Source organism: Podarcis cretensis, assembly GCF_951804945.1.
Source record: "Podarcis cretensis genome assembly, chromosome: 13".
NCBI lineage: Eukaryota > Metazoa > Chordata > Lepidosauria > Squamata > Lacertidae > Podarcis > Podarcis cretensis.
The window spans coordinates 31120012-31143613 of NC_137182.1; the positions used below are offsets into that span (position 1 = coordinate 31120012).

The 23602-nt window shown below is 38.2% G+C and overlaps 5 protein-coding genes across 5 annotated transcripts; 4 read left to right on the top strand and 1 right to left on the bottom strand.

Moving 5' to 3' along the window:
* Window positions 1-3131: 3131 nt before the first annotated feature.
* On the top strand, window positions 3132-4070 carry LOC307200572 (olfactory receptor 2AP1-like; the record flags this gene model as incomplete). Its single annotated transcript, XM_079949108.1, has 1 exon — window positions 3132-4070. One exon carries the CDS (start codon window positions 3132-3134, stop codon window positions 4068-4070), a length of 939 nt encoding a protein of 312 aa, XP_079805234.1.
* A 2868-nt stretch (window positions 4071-6938) lies between these two features.
* LOC307200573 (olfactory receptor 10C1-like) lies at window positions 6939-7862 on the top strand (the record flags this gene model as incomplete). The annotated part of the gene is made up of 1 exon (XM_079949109.1): window positions 6939-7862. One exon carries the CDS (start codon window positions 6939-6941, stop codon window positions 7860-7862), a length of 924 nt encoding a protein of 307 aa, XP_079805235.1.
* Window positions 7863-11006: 3144 nt separating this feature from the next.
* Window positions 11007-11970, top strand: LOC307200574 (olfactory receptor 2AP1-like; the record flags this gene model as incomplete). Its single annotated transcript, XM_079949110.1, is given in 2 exon segments — window positions 11007-11363; window positions 11365-11970. Coding segments are annotated over 2 exon segments (963 nt in total).
* Window positions 11971-13742: 1772 nt separating this feature from the next.
* LOC307200575 (olfactory receptor 10A7-like) lies at window positions 13743-14615 on the bottom strand (the record flags this gene model as incomplete). The annotated part of the gene is made up of 1 exon (XM_079949111.1): window positions 13743-14615. Exon 1 carries the CDS (start codon window positions 14598-14600, stop codon window positions 13743-13745), a length of 858 nt encoding a protein of 285 aa, XP_079805237.1. The 5' UTR covers window positions 14601-14615.
* A 5755-nt stretch (window positions 14616-20370) lies between these two features.
* LOC307200576 (olfactory receptor 6C4-like) lies at window positions 20371-21336 on the top strand (the record flags this gene model as incomplete). The annotated part of the gene is made up of 1 exon (XM_079949112.1): window positions 20371-21336. One exon carries the CDS (start codon window positions 20371-20373, stop codon window positions 21334-21336), a length of 966 nt encoding a protein of 321 aa, XP_079805238.1.
* Between the last annotated feature and the right edge of the window lie 2266 nt (window positions 21337-23602).

The window sequence follows — 23602 nt, forward strand, 5'->3', positions numbered from 1 at the left end:
TGTAACCTCACTTCTCACAGTGAGGGAACTGCAAGAAGGCCCTTGCAGCTGGACCTCATTGTCCGGGCTGAATGATGGGGGTGGAGATGCCCCTTCACGTATACTGGGCCAAGGCCCCTTAGGGCTTTAAAAGTGCTAACACTTTGAATTGTGCTCGAAAATGTACTGAGTGCCAATGTAGGTCTTTCAGGAACAGTATTATATTGTTTCAGTGGCCACTCCCAGTCACCAGTCTAGTTGCAGCATTCTGGATTAGTTGTAGCTTCTGGGTCACCTTCAAAGGTAGCCCCATGTAGAGCACATTGCAGTAGTCCAAGTGGGAGATAACTAGAGAATATACCACTTTGATGAGACAGTATGCGGGTAGGTAGGGTCTCATCCTGTGAATCAGTTGGAGCTGGTAGACAGCTGCCCTGGACACAGAATTGACCTGCACCTCCATGGACAGCTGTGAATCCAAAATGACTCCCAGGCTGTACACCTGGTCCTTCAGGGGAACAGTTACCCCATTCAGGATCAGGGAGTCCCCCCCACCTGACTGCCCCCTGGCCCCCCCCCAGGTACTTCAATACATTCCACACAAGGCCAACTCAAAAAAATAAAGTAACACCAATCCCACTCAAATAGTCTTACTTTTTAAGTGACCAAATCAACATCTGCAGAAGGAAAATAGTTAGGGCTTTGTTTTCCTTGATAAAATCTGAATATTCATTAAAGAACATTTCTAAGAATAGAAGTCCCTAAAGTGCCCCACATCTGACACTAGGGATGCAAGATCCCCATGTGAGTTTGGTCTAGATTTCAAGCTAATGTTCCCTCTCTGACAATTAGTCCCTATCTTTCAGTATGTTTACCTTTGTTTTCTAATAACATATAACAACCAGCTAGAGACTGCTTCTTTCTGATAATGCCTGAGAGGAGAAACATGCTATGGGATGCTAAAATAAATAAAGCAGCTATGTAGAAATAAACTTCCAATCAAGTCTGTGAAGATGGGGATAGAAGAAAACTTGCTCCTAAGACCAGCATCTCAGAAATTGTACTCAATACAAACTTCAGCTCCTCATTCCTTCATGATAAAGGTATTTTGCAATTAATGTGTGGTTCTCAATTCCTCACTTTATGCAATAGTAATATGAGGCCGCACTGAATGTTCTCTATTTTCTTTGGTTGAGAGACCACTGATGACTTCTGGGGTTGACTCTTAGGTCCCACTGAAATCCACAGGTTAATTTAGTCATGGGCACTAAATGCAATTCTCTTAATCTGGAACCAGCCCATGGTCAAGTGCAGCTTCTGTTTAGTTCAGTGGTTTTCAACCTGTGGGTTCCCATATGTTGTTGGACTACAACTCCCATCATCCCTGAGCTCCAGACATGCTAGCTAGGGGTGATGGGAGTGGTAGTTCAACAACATCTGGGGACCAACAGGTTGAGAAAGGCTGGTTTAGTTGTATATATACAAGCAAAATATCCAAGACAGCAACAACAGTTATTCCTACAATAGGTTCCCAAGTAGAAAAACTAAATCCATCAGCCAGCTCAGAACTCAAGTCTCCCAGGCTCCTTATTTCTGCCAAGATGGAAGCTGCATATTCCATCTCAATGCTTATCTGCCATTGCTCAATATACAAAGCTCTATAACCCCCAAATTGACTAAAGTGCATTTCTCTATCAATTTTTCCAGATGAAACCAATATCAAACATCAAGACAGCCAAACTCATAAGACCACCAAATTATATTTAAGTTAATGATACTTTTGATTTTTTTCTCTCACCTGATTCTCTCTTAGGATTTTGGAGTTCCTTATGCTATGGTCTTATTTTCAAAGTTGATTATTTCTGTGTAGTCCTTCATAGTCCCCACCCTCTTTTACAATAAAAATGAAATATATTTAAAACATATTACTGTACAATGTACGTATGCATTTTTAAATACATGTTATCTGGAAATAACAATTTTAACGCCTTCACGTACTTTTATCACTTTATTTTCATAGCTGAAAATGATATTGTACAATTCAGAAAAATATGAAATCCAAAAGATTATGTACGTCCTGATCCATGTACAGTATTAGTTCAGGAAATGTGGATAAGGATGATCCTCCAACATTCCTAGATTTCCCATATTTTTCCTCCATTGTTCAATTGTACAAAGCATTGCATCAAAATTAAATCAAGATTGTATCATGCGGCCTGCTAGCCTCTAGTTGCTCTATTTTAGCACTGAGTACCCCTACTAAATTTGGTATGCTGCCTTCTTGTTCAAAGTGCAGTCATTCAAATAAAAGCAAAAAATTAACATTATGATATAATGAGAGGAAACTTGTGATGCTGTGTCCCATTTATTGGTCAGGCACCAGTGTTACTTGTGTTTTCTCAGTAAAGTTGTGGCCTGTTTTAACAATCAACTAGGTTATATTCGTCTCCCTACCTTCCTTCCTTCTTCGTCTTTGGTGATCACTCGTAGCTGAGTAGGATTGTTTCCATAGACACAGTTTTAAAAGTGAGTTTGTAAGTGACTGTGGAGGACAATTCTGGATCCACATGTCCTTCCACAGTGGGGACATAGGTTTCCGGGTGGGAGTTGATAATGGTGAGAGTTTGCCAAGAGTGCCTTCCTCTTAGCCAGTTTCTCCCTTTTGTCCTGAGTTTGAACGTCTTCAAAATACATGACACCTTTGGTAAAGGTTGTTCTCCAATTGGAGCGCTCGCAGGCCAGTGCTTCTCAGTTGTCAATGTTTATACTACATTTTTAAAAATTTGCCCTGAGAGTCTTTCAACCTCTTTTTTGGACCACCAGCATTATGGTTATCATTCTAAGATCAGAGTAGAGTAGTTGCTTTGAAAGATGAAAATCAGGCATCCCCAAAACATGACCAGTCTAACAAAGTTGATGTTGAATCATTACTTTAACACTGGTGACCTTTGCTTCTCCCAGTACACTGGCATTAGTTCACCTGTCATCCCAGGTGATGTGTATTTTTTTTTTTTTTTTTTAGAGACTTGGTTGATGGAATATTTCTCCCTTCCATTACTTCACTCAGTGGTACTTAACTATTGTATAACGGCTATCATTTTCATATTACTTTCCAATTATCTTTCAGAATGTAGCATTTGATGACAACCACAATGCAGAGAAACCTGAGTGAAATCACAGAGTTCATCCTTCTGGGATTTGGGGATCTCCCTCATCTCCACATCTTTCTGTTCCTTGTGTTTCTGGGGATCTACATTTTGACAATTGCTTTCAATATCCTCATGGTCTTTCTCATAGTGACTGATCATCACCTGCACACACCTATGTACTTCTTCCTGGGGAATTTGTCTTTTTTGGAAGCAGCCTACAGCTCAACCACCCTGCCCAGGATGCTAACCAGTCTTCTGACAGGAGACAAAACTATCTCTGTTAAAGGATGTCACACACAATTTTTTGTTGTTGCTTTCCTGATTGGTACAGAATGTTATCTGCTTTCTGTGATGTCTTATGACCGCTACTTAGCCATATGCAAACCCCTATATTATGCAACTCTTATGAATGGTAAACTCTGTATCCAGCTGGCCAGTTGCTCTTGGATCAACAGCATTGTGGCGATCACCATAATCTTGGTCTTGATATGGCAACTACGGTACTGTGGTTCCAATGAAATTGATCATTTCTTTTGTGAATCTCTTTCATTGGTTCAAATCTCATGCAGTGACACCAGCCTTGTGAAATATTTCATCCTAATCCTTGGTTTCTTGTTCAGTTTTCCCCCTTTTCTTTTGACCGTGATCTCCTACATATATATTATTGCTGCCATTTTAAAAATCCCATCCACCACTGGGAAGCAGAAGGCCTTTTCCACCTGTTCTTCTCATGTGATTGTTGTTTCCATGTTCTATGGGGCATTAATCATTGTATATGTGATACCAAAAACTGAAGCAATGAGAAACGTTAGCAAAATATTTTCTCTTTTTTATACAGTCCTTCCCCCTTTAATTAACCCCCTTATATATAGCCTGAGAAACAAGGATGTGAAGGCATCTTTCAGGAAGGCCATGGGGAAGATTTTAGAAGGCCTTTTGTGAGTTCAGGGGTTCAAAGCTAAATAGTTATCCAAAGCCTTTTCCAAACATTGGTTCCAGGCTTTATGGGTATTTTGGTAAGAAGTTTCTACTAAGGTTCCTTTCAAGAATTCATCCTCTTCCTATTTCACTGTTTTCACTACCCATTGGATTGCTTCTTCCTCTGGGACCAACAGGCACAACAACTTTTAAAGGGAGAGGGGTTAATGCTTGTGAAGGTTACTGTCTTTCTCCATGCTCTCTCATTACTCACTCAGAGATGGTAGTTGAAGAGGCAGTAATATCAGGAGGATAAACTTCAGGGCTAGGAGGATCCAGAGCTTGGCAGTAGGGCATGGGCATATGCACATTTTCAGTGAGGTTTGTATGTGGAGCTTGAGAATATGCACATCTACAAGAGTGTATGCTGGTATGTGACCTTAGTACAAGCGTCCTCAACCTCGGCACTCCAGATGTTTTGAGACTACAATTCTCATCATCCCTGACCACTGGTCCTGCAAGCTATGGATTATGGGACTTGTGGGCCAGAAACATCTGGAGGGCCAAGGTGGAGGAAGCCTGCCTTAGTACTATCAGGATTGGCGGTCTTCTCCATGATTATAAATAAAACTAAATGCATGCAAAAAATAAAAATTATGAGTGATTTTTTAATGTGTGGTTATACAATGTCCTCTGTAGCACTTCTTGTATTGATGTATAGCAAACAGAAAAAATAGTACAATGCCACAGTATATATATCTCAATCAAGGCTAGTATACAGGAAGGATAAAGAACCTGTGGTTTTCTTGGTGTTGTTGGACTCCAACTCCCATAATCCATGACCATTGACCATGCTGATCCTTTCCCTGTACAAAACTTGATTTCCACTTTCAATCCAATTGTTTCTTTCTTTTTCTATCTTCATTTTTTGTTTTTCCCTTCCTAATACACATGAAGTTTGAACAAAATGGCAGAGAAGTTGAAAATCTTCCAACCTTAAACTTTTTAAGAACATGTCTATACTCAAGATATACTGGTGGGGTCATTATAGAATCTGACAGAATCCCACTGAAACAGAGTGTTTCAGAATGAAATTAGTGTACCAATTCAGCTCGGAATCCCCAATCAAATGGTGAGAAATGAAGTAGTGTACCCACATTATGTGAATGGTCCCAAAGGACCATCTTCAGGGATTTCCTTTAATAATGCAACATCCCCATGTTATTTCATTCTAAGTTTATTTTGTTTGCCTGAACTCTCACTGGAGTTCATAACTAATAATTGGCAATCTCTCTGAAAGCACTGCTAATAGATTATTACAAGGCCACCTATTTTCCTCAAGAATAAATAACAGTCAAGGGGAGACTTCGTCTTGTTGATGAAACGAGAAATGTGAAACCATCAGATGCAGAAATTACACAAGGAACTAAGAAAATGTAGGGCAAATATCTTATGAATATTGGAAAAGAATGGAAAAGGTACAGCTTTCTTCCAGGACCAATGAATAATAGAAATTGGACCTTCCATAAACTTCAATTCCTCATTCATCTGGGATAGAGGTACTTAACACATTCTTTTGTTCACACTCCATGTAAAAATATCTATGAATATTATGTGATATCATCACATATTAGAAAATATTAGGAACAATTGTGTTCTTCTAATACCAAATACCGGTGGCCCTGTACTTATCAGTTTCAAAATAAGGTCACAGTAAACAGAAGACAATGCTTTCATACTTCTATGAGCTACCATATAGGCACACATATATTAGTGTCTAAATCAAAAGGGGGGAAGGTTTAAATAATAACCCAACAAGGACCTATGCTCAGTTTCTAAGATGTCTGGAATACTGAGGGTGTTATTGGGAGGTGGAATGGGGCAATTGGTCTGCTTGAGCACTAACATAGTATCATGGCTTAGAGTTGGGGTGGGTAGTTCACAATGAAGTTATAAACCATATATAGCTCACTATACAGGGTTATTTCGGGAAGGAAGAAAAGGAACATTGATTTCCTCTTCCAGTATTCAAAAACTTCTTCCTTTGTTATACAACAATAAATCTTTTAAACTTCCATGTTTCCAAAGAGAGAGTACTGGAAACTTGTGGTCTCTGTAATGTCTGTTTAGTTTATATATGCCAGAGTTGTGGACCCTGTGGGCCTCCAGATCATGTTGTACTCGAACTCCCATCATTCCAAGTCAGCATGGCAAAGCATCAGGGGAGAGGGGGGTAGCAGCACCTGAAGGGCCGTAGGCTTCCCAGCTCTGATATATACAACCAGAGCCAACTCCCTTACCTTTCCTACTCACCTGGCACCTTCATTACATATCTTTAGGTGCTAAGTGAAACATTTCTCTTTTCTCGGGCCTTTGGCTAATTAAAACAATCCATGGCTTTTTAAACTGGGGGTGGGGGAGCAGGCAGTGTTATTTTGTTTGTTATTATGTTATATACTTACTTGTTTGATAGTGTAAGGTACCCTATGATCCTCAGATGAAGGGCGGTATATAAATTTAATTAAATAATTATTTAGTAATGCATTATCATCTCTCTCCGAATCTGAAATATCGGATGGTCACCATCAGTGTCGTCAGAGAAAACCACACTAATAGACTCAGTTACAATAATCAAGACTGCCAAATTCCTAGCAATTTATTCAATTAGATCCAGAATTCCATAAACTAGATTTTGTTCTTGAAATGCTGCCACTAACAGAAGAGAAAGGAATATATATATTTATTTGCTGACTCCTTCTGCAACACTTGTACATCTTTGCAAATCTGCTCTGGAGAGGACCGCTGATTATCTGGAACCATTTCTTTTAGAAATATGCTGGGTCTCTCACATTGATATCATAAAGACTCTTTCTGTTTTTCTCAGATTTACAAATGAGAGTCAACAAGAGCATGGTGAATAGCTTCCTGCTACTGGGATTCTCTGATCTGCCAGGTCTGGAGGGTTTGTTCTTCTCCATTTTCCTAAGCATCTATGTTTTGACCCTGATTGGGAACATCCTCATAATAGCTGTCACACTGGCTAACCAGGCACTCCACAGCCCCATGTATTTCTTTCTCAGAAACTTGTCCTGTCTAGAGATCTGCTGCACATCAGTCATTATTCCCAAGATGCTTGAAAACCTCCTATCAAAGGACAAAACTATTTCATTTGTTGGTTGTGCCTTTCAAATGTGTGGCTTCCTCATTACAGGGGCAGCAGAGTGCTTCCTCTTGGCTGCCATGGCATATGACCGCTATGTTGCCATTTGCCGGCCCCTGCATTACACCCTGATTATGAGCAGTAGAGTGTGCTTTGGGCTGGTTGCGGCTTCATGGCTAGCTGCCATTCCAGTGCAACTCGGGCAGACTTTCCTGGTGTTTACCTCTTATTTCTGTGACTCCAAAGAAATTAATCACTTCTTCTGTGACTTCCCTGCTGTGGTCAAACTTGTATGTGAAGATACATCTATAAATGAGAAGATGGCTCTGGTGGAGGTAGCTTTACTTGGACTAATACCCTTTGCATTGATCTTCATATCATACATGTGCATTGCCTCCACCATTTTCAAGATGTCATCTGTGGAAGGGAGGCAAAAGGCCTTCTCAACATGCTCCTCACATCTCATTGTAGTGATGTTGTTTTATGGCTCTGGAATAACTGTGTATTTGAAACCTAAAAGCCATTTCCATGACACAGACAAAAGCCTTTCACTCTTGTACACTGTCCTGCCACCTTTGTTAAATCCTCTTATTTACAGTTTGAGGAACAAGGAAGTCAGAGTTGCTCTCAGAAGTGTATTTTCCACTCATCCCTAACTCATATGAAATATGAAAGTGTATACAAAAAAGTGAAAATATTAAGCTGTAAATACTGGTTAGACATCCTGTTCTGTAAGCCCTGTTCTGTCGGTACATTTATGTGTGATGTTTGATTATGTTTCTATGATAAGGATGTACAGAAGCAGTCATCCAATTTTCATAGATATTTCTGAACACAAATGTCAGAAAGGTAAAAAAAGGTAAAGGACCCCTGGGCAGTTAAGTCCAGTCAAAGGCAACTATGAAGTGCAGCGCTCATCTCGCTTTCAGGCCGAGGAAGCTGGCATTTTTCCACAGATAGCTTTCCAGGTCATGTGGCCAGCATGACTAAACCACTTCTGGCACAATGGAACACCGTGATGGAAACCAGAATGCATGGAAACGCCAGAATTACCCTAATGATCTAAGATCATCAAAAGTGCCCTGCTAATTTAGACCAACATCCATCTAGTCAAGCATCCCATTTTTTACAGTGGAGAACTAGATGCATCTGGGAAGCCCATAAGCAGGCATGAATACCAACTTTCTCTCACACTCTTACTCCCTAGCAACTAGTACTCAGTGGCATATTGCTACCACAGTTGGATGTTTCATATAGTCATGACTAGTGACTATGTTTAGACCTAATCTTCATGAATTTATGCAAAAGATCCCTGGTATCAACTATTCTTTTCTAGTGGAACTATAGGGTATTACGTGGAATAGTTTAAAATTACAATTTAGATCTGATAAATTTTAGAATGGGTGTTAGTTATGCCCTCCAACTTCCTTCAGGCATATCAATATGGCCAATGGTTAGGGGATGGGAGATGGAGTCAAGCAACATATTGATGGCATAGACCACAGGTTACTCACTCCTGAGTTATAGAATGGTGTGTGGGAAAGCATGGTCAACTCCATCATAGACACCAGCCTCTCTTTCTCAGTGAATCCCATGAAGGTTTGAAATGTTCCATTGCCAAATATTTAAAAGCATACAAAACAATCACGTGAAATAACAAAATGATTCACAAAAATGTATACAGTGGTACCTTGGTTGTCAAACTTAATCCATTCCAGGAGTCCATTTGATTCCCGAAACTGTTCAAAAAGCAAGGCGTGGCTTCTGATTGGCTGCAGGAGCTTCCTGCACTGAAGTGGAAGCCGCGTCGGACATTCGGCTTCCAAAAAACGTTCATGAACTGGAAGACTTACTTCCAGGTTTGCGACGTTCAGAAACCAATTTGTTCGGGAGCCAAGCCATTCGAGTACCAAGGTACCACTGTAATTAGCAAGCAACTAACATAACATCCAAAAATAAACCACTTGTATTTGGGGAAATGGAGCATGTGTGGCATGAGAGATGAACCCAAGGAACAAAAAATATGACTCCCTGGCAGCTTGCAGTTCATAACTAATGCTCAATATTCCTGCTTCAACAAATAGCCAAAATCTCATTCATTTCCATTTCTTGATGATAAATTTCAACCAAAGGGAGCCTTCTGTGATCTGAAACAAGCCCAGAGGGACAAGAAGACTATTACAGAGGTGATAAGACTTCAAAATATTAAGTAAGTCTAAACCTCAATAAATAAGTCAAGTAGGCATTCTATTCGGTGTGAGCCTGCAAGTGTACAGACCCACTGCAGATGCAAGTTCTCCATTTACTTGTGGTAGAGGTACTGTATCTTGCACACTATACATCTGTGGTTATTTTTTAGAATTTTCAAAAACATAAATAATAATATATGTATACTACATTTTCTTTAAAATAAAAAATAAAAAACAATTTTGATTGAAGATTAGCATTAATGTACATAAAAATGCACACATGTGCCTATATAAAAATATGTGTATATGGATTTTTTTTAAGTTAAAGCACCTGGGTTTAACTTCTGCTTCATTTAATTAATAGATATGTCTACCACCCAACATACAACATTTCCTTTATTACAACTTAGTCACCCACCGTAATGTTTCAGAGAGAGAGATGAGATGGGCACCAGGGCAGTATATTAGATCAGAATAAAAAAAGAAAGAAATCATAAACAGAGCAAGTGTGATAAATATTCTGTTGAATTAAAAAAGCTACTTAGCTTATTTTACTTGTGGCGTCTGGAGGTGAAGCATAAGCAACTCAGAAAGCACCTTCAACCCTTATCTTAAACTGAAAGTCCTTTCATCCCATCCTAGAATAACTGTACTCTTCTCTGCTGTTAAAGCGAAACAGCAAATGAATGTTTTATTTCCAATCATATTTCTTCTTGTAAAAAGTTTGGTGTTAAAAATCTGATGAATTTGTAAGCCAAAACCATATATTTAATTTCTTACAGTCTGCTATGTTTATTTTGAAATGAATATACTATATGACACATTTGATATCATCCTTTTTTAAAAAAAAATCACATTTAAATAAAAAAAGAAAATAATTTATTTTTCAAACATAATTTCTTATCTAGGCTTATTTAACCACAATTAAAATTCTAATAAGAAATAAAGCACCATCATTAATAGTAAACTGAGACCCAGTTCTTTAGACTGTGTGCATCTCTGCCAAATCAGTACATTTTAGTAATCATTCTCTAACTAAAGGAAATTGGAAATCCTCCACCCCCAATATTCCTCCAACCAATATTGGTCCTTATTTCTTATGAGAATTAGGAATTGTGGAGAATAAGTTATACCATGACAGTAAACCGTTTGTGTGTGACAGAGAGTGTTTAAGGTGAATTTATACTGTGCCATTTGTGAATTTATACCTTAATAGAAGCATTAATTGAATTTTATCTTTGCAATGTTTTTCAGGATATGAGATAATTTCACAACATGCCTATTATGAAAAAGACCACATAGTGTAACCAAACAGCAATCACAGCGTTTACTCTTTGAAGAACTCTGACATCTGAAGTTCTTTCTGTTGCTAACATTTATTTTTAAAAGGGGGAAAGTGCCCAGGGGCAGGGAAGAAAACAAATTGCATATTAACCCTGATTGCCAACATCCTAATAGTCACCGTTCAGCAACTGCAAACTTCACAGATGGGCTTCTGTCTGGGGGATTTGTGCAACAAGTGCTCCTGAAGTTCATGCTCCTATAGAAGCACTTCATATCTCATGTTCAACTATCACTTTAGTACTGTATATATGTTAGATAGAGAACACAATGCAGAGAAACCAGTCTGAAATCATTGAATTTATGCTTCTGGGATTTGGGGAACTTCATCATCTTAAATTCTTCCTGATCTTGGCATTTTTACTGATCTACATTTTGACCATGGCCTCCAATTTCCTCACCATTCTTCTAATACTGACTGATCAGCACCTGGACACACCCATGTATTTCTTCCTAGGGAATTTGTCCTGCTTGGAGATGATGTACAGTTCAACTATTCTGCCCAAGATGCTATCTGCTCTTGTGACACAGGCCAAAGCTATTTCCATTAAGGGTTGCTTCACACAGTTTTATTTTGGCTCCTTTTTGGTTTGTACAGAATGCTATCTCCTCTCTGTGATGTCTTATGAATGATCATTTCTTAGCAATATGCAAGCCTCTACATTATGCAACACTGATGAATGGTAAGGTCTGTGTCCAGTTAGCAGGGAGCTCTTGGATCAATAGCATGGAAGTCATCTCTATATATTTGGGCTTGATGTTACAACTACGGTACTGTGGACACAATGAAATAGATCATTTCTTTTGTGAAGCTCTGCCATTGGTAAAACTATCCTGCAGTGATACATTTCTTGTGAAACTTGTCACCTTTGCTGTGGCATTTATAATCACATTCCCTCCTTTTGTTTCAACCTTGGTCTCTTACATCTATATTATTCCTGCCATCCTGAGGATCCCTTCCACCACTGGGAGACAAAAGGCTTTTCCCACCTGCTCTTCCCACCTGATTGTTGTCTCTATATTCTATGGGGCCATATTTATCGTCTATCTGATACCAAAAACTGACACAGTGAGATATTTCAATATAATATTTTCTCTTTTGTACACAGTCCTGCCCCCTTTACTTAACCCCCTCATATATAGCCTGAGGAATAAAGATGTAAAGGATGCAATGAGAATGGCTGCTGGGAAGATTTTGAAAGTGAAATGTATGCATCAGAAATTCAAAATTTAATAGAACTCTTCTCTTATAAATAAAACTGAATGGATGTTCGGGAAAATTACCAGCTATTTAGGCTACAATTCTAACCATATCTGCACAGAACTAAGTCCTTATGAATTTTGTAGGCATAGTTAGTATTCCACTTAAATATGTAAACACATCCACATAGAACCATTATATATATATCCTAATTCAAGAAATCAGGAGACAAGGCATGTAAATTGAAAACATTCCACCCTCTTTTGCTGGGATGTCATATAGCAGTTGTGTGCTTAGCATTGCACATCCCCTGGGCTGCCAGAACATACTGGTTCCCTTTGGAATAACAAAAATGAGTGATCACTGCACATTACTTTTAGCATCATTAAAAGCAAATTCTGTGACCCAGCCAGTCTTATAATGAAAATAAATGCCTACATATTTAAACCACTTAACTTGCTCAATGATGTTTCCACTTGTCACTCACTTATGCACACTCCATGACTTTGCAAAGACCATGATTGTTGACTTCTAGAATTTAGTGTGCATCCGCAATACTCCAAAAAAATGTAGCAATAGGCGGTTTAATGCTATCTGTGAGTGTGGTAGTACCACCTCATTGTCCAAATATAAAAGTTGCAGAACATGTCTTGTGATGGGTGTTCGCTTAAAATGAAGTATCATTTCCCAAAAAATGGTGATTGACTAATGGAGATCTGTAATGAAACATCACCAGCTATGTTTTTTATGTTCCTTTAATATCTTTAATACAGGAATTGATACACAGAGGTGGAGGTATGTAATTTAAGACAGAGTCTTCTGTCTTGATTATTGAGAGTATAATTCAGGGATCTGATATCCACAACAGAATTCTGGACTCAGTGGGCCTTTGGTCTGATCCAGCCGGGCTCTTCTTATTTTCTTCTCCTTCTTATTTATAAACATCCATTGGTCAGAATATTTTTAATGCAATGGTAATCTAGTAATACAATAATGGCAAAACCTACTTCCCCTGCAACCACATATACACTAAAAGGTCAGCACTATCACAGAGGCTAGCTTAGTTACTAAAGCCCTTAGTGAATGAAAAGGTCTTATCCTGGCACCTAAAAACTGAACATGATGGTATGTATTTCCCTGTGAAGAGCATTCTACAGCCATTCCAAGCTCTTCCTTCTGGAGTGAGAAAGGGGAAGAAGTTGTAGCTGGGCTGAAGTTACAGCAGCTAGTCCATTGATCTGAAGGGTGTTGTGGTAGGTGGCATTATAAATCTCCATTTGGAACAAAACCACCATCAAAGTAGTAGGAAGGAGAATATATATATATATAATTTCATACGGGGGTTCTGTTCCCACCCCATATCAGCAGAGCACGTATATGCATGCCCCACTCCGTTCCATCCACCCTCATTCTACCCTCTTCTGAGTACAAAAGGACCCACACATCAACACACATTAATTCAATTCACAGAGATTCAATTGAATCCGATCACTAGGACTTTGTGCCAGATTTACGCAAAGCCTATATCTTGAACTGAATCAGGTCAATTTTGAGAGATCCAGGCTTGGACCAAGTCAGGTGTGTTCTCAGGTGGCAGTGGATGAGAATCAGCATCTCCTTCTTCCATGTCCCTCCTGACTGTATGTTTAGTCAGGGGTTTAAAAAACCCTAATTACACATTAGCTCCACCCCCCAAAAAACTGATTTGGATAAGATTTGGGTGTGGCAAGTTGTGCCCAGATCAGGTTACAGGTGCAGGGCAGTATTGATCAACTCCCTTCCTGCTCTTCCTATTCCATCCCCCACTAATCTTTAACGCTAAACAAGTTACCTAGCACATTTTGAAATATTTTGAAATTTGCTATCCTATTTTTTGCCTTTCTGAAGGCCCTCTTCACCTCTTTATTCCTCAGGCTATATATGAGGGGGTTTACTAGAGGAGGAAGAATTGTATACAAAAGAGAAAAGGCCTTGTTAATTGAAGAGGACTTTGGTAAGAGATACACAGCTGTTAAAGAGCCATAGTAAGTTGAAACAACAATGAGATGAGAGGAACATGTGGAGAAGGCCTTTTGCCTTCCAGTGGTCGATGAGATTCTTAAGATTGCCCTTATAATGTATATGTAGGATGCTAGAGTCAGTAGAAATGGAGGCATAGTGTATATAAACAGCAAAGTTAAATTTACATGCTCTACCAAATTTGTGTCACTGCATGAAAGTTTTTTAAGTGGAACGGAATCACAGAAGTAATGATTGATTTCATTGGGGCCACAGTATGTAAGCTGCAGCATAGCAGCCATGATTATGGAAATGCCTATGACACCATTTGTCCAGGACACAGCTGCTAATTGGACACACTTCCTGGTGTTCATAGCGGTTGCATAATGCAGTGGCTTACATATTGCTAAATACCTGTCATAGGACATCACAGAAAGCAAGTAACATTCTGCACCCAAACAGTAGCCAAAGAAAAATAACTGCAGGAAGCAGCTCTCAAATGAAATGACCTTTCCATCCCACAAGAGAGTGGTAAGCAATACAGGTATGAGTGTTGAGCTGTAGCAGATCTCTAAACAAGATAGGTTTCCAAGGAAAAAGTACATGGGGGTGTGAAGGTGTTGATCACCGACTACAAGCGCAAGAATGAGAAGATTCCCTGCCATGGTGACAATGTAGATTGCAAGGAATCCCAGAAACAGAAGGACCTGCAGATTCTTCAGCTCTCGGAATCCCAGAAGGATAAACTGAGTGACATGAGTTTGATTTTCTCTTACAGGCACTTCCATTCATTTCGTTTCCTTTGCCTTATGATTCCATTCATAAAGAGGATTTGGGTGCTACAGTAGAATAAAGCAATCAACACTGTTACTCTATTACAAATAGCCAAGTTTTCAGAAATTCAGCACATTTGCAATGTAATTCATTTGCTGCACGCTCCTTGCCAGCCCCACATTTCCACATCACTACAGTTTCAAAACTATTCTTACTGACAATTCTGAAAACCCGACCTCACCTTCAGAAGCAGTTTGGTTAGCAGGAATCAATAGGTGAACCTTTTGAGACATTAAGATAACCATTATCACCTGTTTATGTTTCTGCAAGAAGTGGGTGTTAAAGGCAGCGTCTTGGCAGATGTTTAAAAACTTAACACCCCAAGCCATGGCTTGAATAAAAATAGAGTTGAAATCAGGAATTCATTTAAGTTAATTACAAATGTAATGTAGATCTCCTTTAGTAAATTAATAATAAATGTTATTGATGCATTTAAGTTTTTTTTAATGCACTGATGTAAAATATGCAATTCAATTTGCTTACCATCTGAAAAAGATTATTTGGTCTCAGTGGCATTGTCTAGAATTATTTATGAATCTTTATCTCCATTCAGTTAATGCCACATGAGCAAGTCCTCTCTTTTATATTTTTTCACTTGTACATGCAAACACCATCAGCAGCAACTCTGACAGTATACAATAAGTTTTAAGATATAAAACTTTAAGATATAAAACTGAAATAAGATAACCTGCACAAAGTTAATAATGAATGTCAAATGTCAAAAAACAAAAACAAAACATGCTTCCTACAAAGTGTCAATTGTAATGCCATTCTTTACATATCTGTGGAGAAGTAATCTCCATAATTTTAAGTAGGGTAAGTGAGTATATAATTTGGAGCTGCAATTTATCAAAGAACAGGTTGCCTTCATTTTGGTTATAAAAGTTGTCATAGTCTTTCTGAAGGAGCAAACAAAATATGTATTAACTAGACAATGAGAATACAGAAAGATAATGGGGGCAAAAGGAAGGCAGCTTTCACAATGATAGCCCAGAGTGTTTTGTAGGCTTCCCAATCATCTGGAGGAGTGAGAAGGAATAGGAGAAGGGAAAGATCTATTCTGTTCTTGCACATGGGATACAGCTCTATGATTGTGAATTTTGGTGGTTGTTGTTGGTTTGTTGCTTTTTTAAAAAAAAAAACTCTCCTTTCAGATGCACTTGAATGGGACTTGAACAGAACTCTAACTTTCTGTAGCAGAAGTTCATTTTTTAAAAATATATATCTAGTTGCATTTTGTTTGTACCTTTATGTGATGAAAAGCATATCCAGAGCTCCTGTTCAGTTTGATTTTTTTAAAGATCCAGATTAAAAATAAAATAAAAAATCCTTATCTTTTCATGGATGGTGTGCGTCAGTCCTCTGTCTTCTTGAGCTTATTGTATGATGTGTGAAAAATGAAATGGACACCATTTCGCCTAGTGCATTATTTATCCTACAACATGCAAACATGGAATTTGTCTCCAGATATTACTAGATGCCTCAATTTGTAAATCTTCTAGAAATTATATTTAATTGGACATCTCAGGGGGTAAATTTTGAAATAGCAATTCAAAAATAGTTTTAGATAATTTAGATGATCTCATTAGGTGATCTTTAGCTTTCTCTTTTGGACAATAATTGGGACATGCAGTCAAGGTGTTATTTCCAAATCATGAAAATGTTTTGTATAACATTTTGAGGAAGCTAGCTTTATGACCTTTCATTTCCTGCTCTTACCTAGTTGCCTTTCAACCAAGATACAGATCATATTAGCACTTGCTTAGCATCATGTTCTTCAGGGTTAGGGAACACACACATACAGACATTGATGGATTCCAGCCCCTGCTACCCAAAAATGATGGGTACTCAAGCATGGAAGAGGTACAGCATTCATCCCTGAAAGAAAATGAAAATAAAGGAACTTGGAGAATTGCGTCTCGTCTTGAGCAAAGTAACCAGTCAATGTTCAATGACAATCATACAAAATCACACAATGACAATCATATACACCTCTAGCACAAGCTATTGATGTGTGAATTTAGATTTTAGCTGGCATCCTAAGGAACTACAAAAACTGGTGGGTGGGATTGGTCAGAAATTCAAGATATATGAGAGAAGAATGAAATTAGCTTTAGAAGTCTACATTTCATAGAGATCTGATAAGAAACGGCCATTAATGAGTACCGAATGTTGACTTTCCAGTATTGTTTTTGGACCATACTAGAGGAAAGCATACTAGAGATGCAGGTGTATACAAGGTAGAATCTAAACACATATAAAAAATGCTGTGAAAATGCTTTTTTTAAAGAACGTTTTGAAAACAAAATACTGAATTTCCCATAGCTCACCATTGTCATCTAGTGTCACATTTGTATAATACACTTTATGACACACTTAAAATGTTTTATTTCCAGCTGCATATTGTGTGCTTAGAGTAATGCATTGCTGTCACTTGCTGTGATGCTGAAGGATGTCAGGGTGTTGGAGTTATGTGAGTGCACCAGAGGAGCCAATCTGCAACTCCCTCTGGTGCAGCTGTGGAACCCTAACCTGCCACCTCCCTGCCCCACCCTTCATCATCCTCGTAAGAAGCAGTAGCAACACTGATTGAAAAGTGGCAGAATGCACTGACCACTATACAATCACTCCTGGGTGTATTTCAGTTCACACTGACCATATGTCAGATATTATCTGTCATGAATGAGCCAGCCCCCAGGGAAAGTTGGCAACCAGCTCCCAGTGAAGGAAGTAGCCAGGAAGAGAGAGGGTTAACTGCAAGACAGGATGCTTATAGCCGAGAGAGAACTCCCCCACCCTTAGGAATGTCAACTGATAACAGAGTTGCAGAGAGTCAGCTGGCAGCTTGCCAGTGCACTAGTGAAGGACAAAATGCAGGGCTAGAAATGAAAGCAGCTCAGAGAGCAGGAAGGACCATGGAAGTACTGTTTCAGAGAAGGAGGAAGAGGTGGCAGCTAACCCCCTCAGTCCAAGGTCTAGATGTATTGGGGGGGGGGTCTTCAAGACAGAATTCATCACAAGAGGAAGTTCAGCTGTTTCTGGTCTCACCGGAAACACCCTTCTTAGAAGGGACATCTTTGATTTATGGGCCGACTGCTGTGATCACCGCTCCGGTGTACTCTGTTTTTGCAATAAATCTTCTTAATTAACTACACTCCTTTGTTATCAAGACTCCCTGACATTATCTCTCTCTATCAGAAATAATCTTTAATTGATACTTTCATTGTTTTATTAAATGTGTAAACTACTTTGAGGGTCTTTTTTATAAATAAATGATGCATAATATTTAATAACTAAATAAATAAATTGAGACTTCCCCTGACTGTTGAGATTCAATTTGTTTCATTGAATCAGTTTGGTTTATATGAACAGAAGATCTTCCATTTTGTTATCTTTTAATAAATATAACCTTTCGACCATTTCATATCTTGAGTCTTCTTTCAGGATTTTGGGGACTAATTGTCCCTTATCTTGTACATTATTAGGTTTTTGTGTTCTTTGCAAGATTCTGTTTCACAGATGACTCTGTTAGCCTTGTAATAAAACAAGGATCCTGGGAGAGCTACATTTTGTCATTATAGACTATATTCCCTTGAGCAGAATATATTTTAAATAGTGTATGAACTTAAAGTAAATGTCCCTAAGAGTGTTGCTGTTCTGGTGGGGCTGAGACAGTAAATGCTGATTTCTTTTGCTTAAAAGCACAGGTTTTGCCATCTTAATATTTGTACAACACAAGATGTGCTACACAGGACATCAAAACAGATATACATTGTCTGCATGCATAAATCCCTATATCAAGAGGACTGTGATATTGGATCACTCAAGGAGAAGAAAGAGACTTAGAATGCCTTCTTATATTCTCAATAAACAGATAACATGGATCAGTAAAATACTACTGAGAAATATCATCAAAAGGTAAATGTTTATTACTCTTAATTATGAATGAAGCTATCACTTTCCCAGTCTTGCTGGTTCTTCACATTCCTGCATCTGTTTGTATGCTTTATATATATGTCGTCAAAAACATCTGTGACCAGTTTAGGGCATTTTTAGGTATTCATTTCTGACTGATATACACATTACAAAAAGCAATTTTTATAACATTTCGAATGTTATTTTCACTTATATATGCATTTTCATTCCCAATATCCACATGTTGTACATGATATTTGGTTAGAGAACTGAATTACAAAATTGGAAGAAGCTCAGATTTCAAAATTCAGCTGCATTTTGGTTTGCCTATTGTTTTTTGAAGTGTGAATTAGTTAGGCTTGCATTAAAATCCTAACTAAACCAAATTGCCCTCTCATTCCTAATTCCTCTACAAGGATGGGAAACCTGATACCCTTCCAGTGTTTCTCAACTACTACAGCTCATCATACTTGAGCATTGACTATGTTGTTTGAGGGTGATGGGAGTTGCAGTCCAACAGCATCTGCTCTGTTATAGCACCCATAGCCTTTCAAATGCTTCTGGGCTACAGATCGTAATATTCCTGGCCATTGGCCATGCTTGGTGGGGATGATGGGCATCTGGTGAACCACAGCTTTCCCAGCCTTAGCTAACAAGATTTCTTTCTTGACATCTGTGTCTATGTTGCCATTTCTGTTTTTCTAGCTTTGCTTTTGCAGTGGGAGGTGGGCAGTCAGCAAGGAGCTCATTTCAAATAAAGAACTGGACTTTAAAATATGGGTTGTACCTAAAATATAGGCATAATAGGAAATATTCTATTAAGGGGAATGCCTGTGATGAGCATTTGAAATAATGCAGTTTAAGGTTTATTTCTCATCTCTGTGCACACTTAGAGGAACTGAAGAACTTCACCACTTCAAAAGTTATCAATGGTTATTTTATTTCATTTTCTACTCCTATTTGTAATATTCATCGTGTTGATCATTGGTCCCAACCACTCTAAAAAAAGGAAAAAAAGAAAACACATCAACAAAGGGATTAAAAGAGCAGGACTGATACCTGAAGAAAACTATAGGTTTTGTTTGTTTTTTGTTTGTTTGTTAGGGTGTGAATTACTTATATATCAATTTAGGATTTTAAAAAAGTTTTATAAATGTTAGAATTGTAGAGGCATGGATTAATAGTGCAGGAAATAATGTTAGAGAATAGTACCTCATTTCGTTTCCAATTATAATTGGTTATTTTTTTGAACAAAATTTTCCTATAATAAATGATAAAATAAATGTCTGAATATGAGGTAGGATGTATTATTATTATTATTATTATTATTATTATTATTATTATTATCTGAATATGCATCATCATGATGGAAAAGAGAACAGGAAGATATGTTAGGTGAAATTCCTTTTGCTAATGTTTTCTCCACTACTAACTGATGATATAACATTTCAGAGTATCTATGGTGTAGCATAACAGCTAAATCAGTGCCCTGAACTGGTGAAAGATCTTACACAAAGCCAAGACAAGCTGTGGTCACTATATTCAATGACACTAATACACAAGCTCTACCACTTGTATACCAACATCAGCTCTCAAACCTCTTGCACTAATGTGACAATGGACTCATCAATTATTTCTATTTTTTGTTATTCCTTTTTTGAATAGGATCTGACATTTCTCAATTAGATGAAGTTGGAAAACCAGTCAGGGATTGAGGAATTCATCCTCCTGGGATTTGTGGAATTCTACGAAGTGCAGACACTTCTCTTCCTGACATTTCTAGTAATTTATGTTGTGATGATGGCTGGAAACACTCTCATTGTTGTCCGTATTGTTTTTGATCAGCATCTTCATACACCGATGTATTTCTTCCTGGGGAACCTCTCCTTCTTGGAGGCTTGCTATAGTTCCAATGTATTTCCACGGATGCTTTCGTCTCTCTCCACCGGAGATGGAAGACTTTTTGTCACCAGCTGTTTTATGCAGTGGTATCTCTGTGGTTCCTTGATTGCTGCAGAATGCTATTTACTTTGTGTGATGTCTTATGATAGGTATCTAGCAATCTGTAAACCACTGCATTATTTTACAACCATGAACACATGGACTTGCATCCAATTAGCAGTTGCATCTTGGATCAGTGGATTTATAGCTTTCCTGATATTACTCAGTCTGATGTTGCAGTTAACGTTTTGTGGCCCCAATGAAATTAATCATTACTTTTGTGACTACTTCCCACTCCTTAAGCTCTCTTGCAGTGACACCAGCTTGATGGAAATGTTGGGTTTCATTGTGGCTATTATATTCACATTCCCTCCTTTTCTTTTAACTTTAACATCTTATGTATATATAATTGTTGCCATCTTGAAAATCCCTTCCACCACAGGGAGGCAAAGGGCCTTTTCCACCTGCTCCTCTCACTTGATTGTGGTTTCGATCTTTTATGGTTCACTAATGATTGTGTATATGCTACCAAAGGGGGAAGGCAATGGAGAGATGCAAAAATTTTCCTCTCTCTTGTATTTAGTTTTGCCCCCTCTGGCCAACCCATTTATATACAGCCTGAGAAACAAAGAAGTAAAAAATGCCTTGAGAAATAATATTGGTAGCATTGTATCATGCAAAGCAATTGCTAAGAAGCTTGTGAATGTGTAAAAGAAGCAACATTCTACGTACTGTCATTTGTCTCCATAAGTGTTTACTGTGGAAGTGATAATAGTTGTGCTACGGCTGTTGTTGTTATATGGTATATACCGTCTTTTTGTTATCCCCATCCTGTCTTGCCTATAAGCCTTGCTTTTTCCCCAAATTCCGACCATGAAAAGTTAAAGTGCAAGTTAAATTCGCGACCTTACAAAAATTGGCTTATACAATATCACTGCTGAAACAAACATATGGTAAAATGAAATGGGTGTGAGTGCCTGCAGAATTCTAAGGGAGCAGCCTATTTTTGGGTATTGTCTTTTTCTCTCTCTGCCCCTCCCCTTGAATTTTAAAGGTGTGACTTATATTCGGGTGCAGCTTATATTTGCGCCAGTATGGTATATATATGAGATCAATAAATCAGTTTTGTAAGAAAAATGAAATAAAGCAAATTACAGTGCACAATAATTTGTGAATATCTAGTAGAACAATAAGATTCTCAACTCTCAGATAAGCAAATAAATGTGTGACTCTATCAAAATGAATGTTCTGCAAAATTTCCAGGTTTCACTTGTAACATATTGCCAGACATTCTGTTAGAATAGGGAGTTGTCTTTTATATCATTATGCAGGGAACATCATGTCAGGAAAAGCTTTCTATACCTTAATTTTACCTTGCTAAAGGACTAGCAAATCTGTAGCTGAGATGAGCCACAATCACTGTTGGATCACACCTTCTGTGGTTTCACTAATGACATACTTACTGGACTTTGCCCTAGAGGTTTTGCACACTCCATTCAATTTCTAAACATAATATGACTGATTTGTTTAGTCGTTTAGTCGTGTCCGACTCTTTGTGACCCCATGGACCAGAGCACGCCAGGCACTCCTGTCTTCCACTGCCTCCCGCAGTTTGGTCAGGCTCATGTTCGTAGCTTCGAGAACACTGTCCAACCACCTTGCCTTCTGTTGTCCCCTTCTCCTTGTGCCCTCCATCTTTCCCAACATCAGGGTCTTTTCCAGGGAGTCTTCTCTTCTCATGAGGTGGCCAAAGTATTGGAGCCTCAGCTTTACGACCTGTCCTTCCAGTGAGCACTCAGGGCTGATTTCCTCAAGAATGGATAGGTTTGATCTTCTTGCAGTCCATGGGACTCTCGAGAGTCTCCTCCAGCACCAGAATTCAAAAGCATCAATTCTTCGGCGATCAGCCTTCTTTATGGTCCAGCTTTCACTTCCATACATCACTACTGGGAAAACCATAGTTTTTACTATACGGACCTTTGTTGGCAAGGTGATGTCTCTACTTTTTAATATGCTGTCTAGAATATGACTGATTATCAAGTGTCATATCTCAGGAAAAATCCAGGATCTTGTATGTTTGTCTTCCCCATTGTGGAAGATAAGGCAAGCATTGATTTCAAGGATGTTATTTTGCAGTTGTCAAAACCAAATTTCTCAAAGGGCACATCTCGAACATCACCTATTTATACTTTTTCTGCTGACTTAAGTGGATATAATGTGCAATAGAAGCTAAACGTTAAGTAATTATCTTATTTTTTATAAGCATTTTGTTTAAATTACTTTTTTTGACTACCTAATATGAGTTCTTATATTTTTTTTTAATTATCCAAAAGTTGGGTTTTTTTAATGGATAGGTGTTTGAAGAAAGATTAATATAATGGTACCTCAGGTTAAGAACTTAATTCGGTCTGGAGGTCTGTTCTTAACCTGAAATTGTTCTTAACCTGAGGTACCACTTTAGCTAATGGGGCCTCCCGCTGCCGCCGCACTGCCACGGCATGATTTCTGTGCTCATCCTGAAGCAAAGTTCTTAATCCGAGGTACTATTTCTGGGTTAGTGGAGACTGTAACCTGAAGTGTCTGTAACCTGAGGTACCACTGTCCGTGTTTTGATGTTAAGAAAACCTGTTGTAAAGTCTATCATATTTGTGAAACCTGTTAGTTTTGATACATAACTTATATTTTAAGTAAAAAATTGTAATTTTTTTTCATTTTTTTGTAAATAATTACCATTCTGATACAATTTATGCTTTGTTTACAAACAAAACTGCTTTACATATGTAGGCATGCATAACTACTGATAGTGAAAGAGGCAATGATATCAGATGATTTCAGGAGAAGCAAAGGACCTTATAATATTTTCTTCTGTTCACAATAAGCAGGGAATCCATGAGATACTTCAATAAAATTGTTTCTGTTCTCTACACAGTCCTTCCCTCCATAGCTAACCCTCTTATATACAGTTTGAGAAACAAGG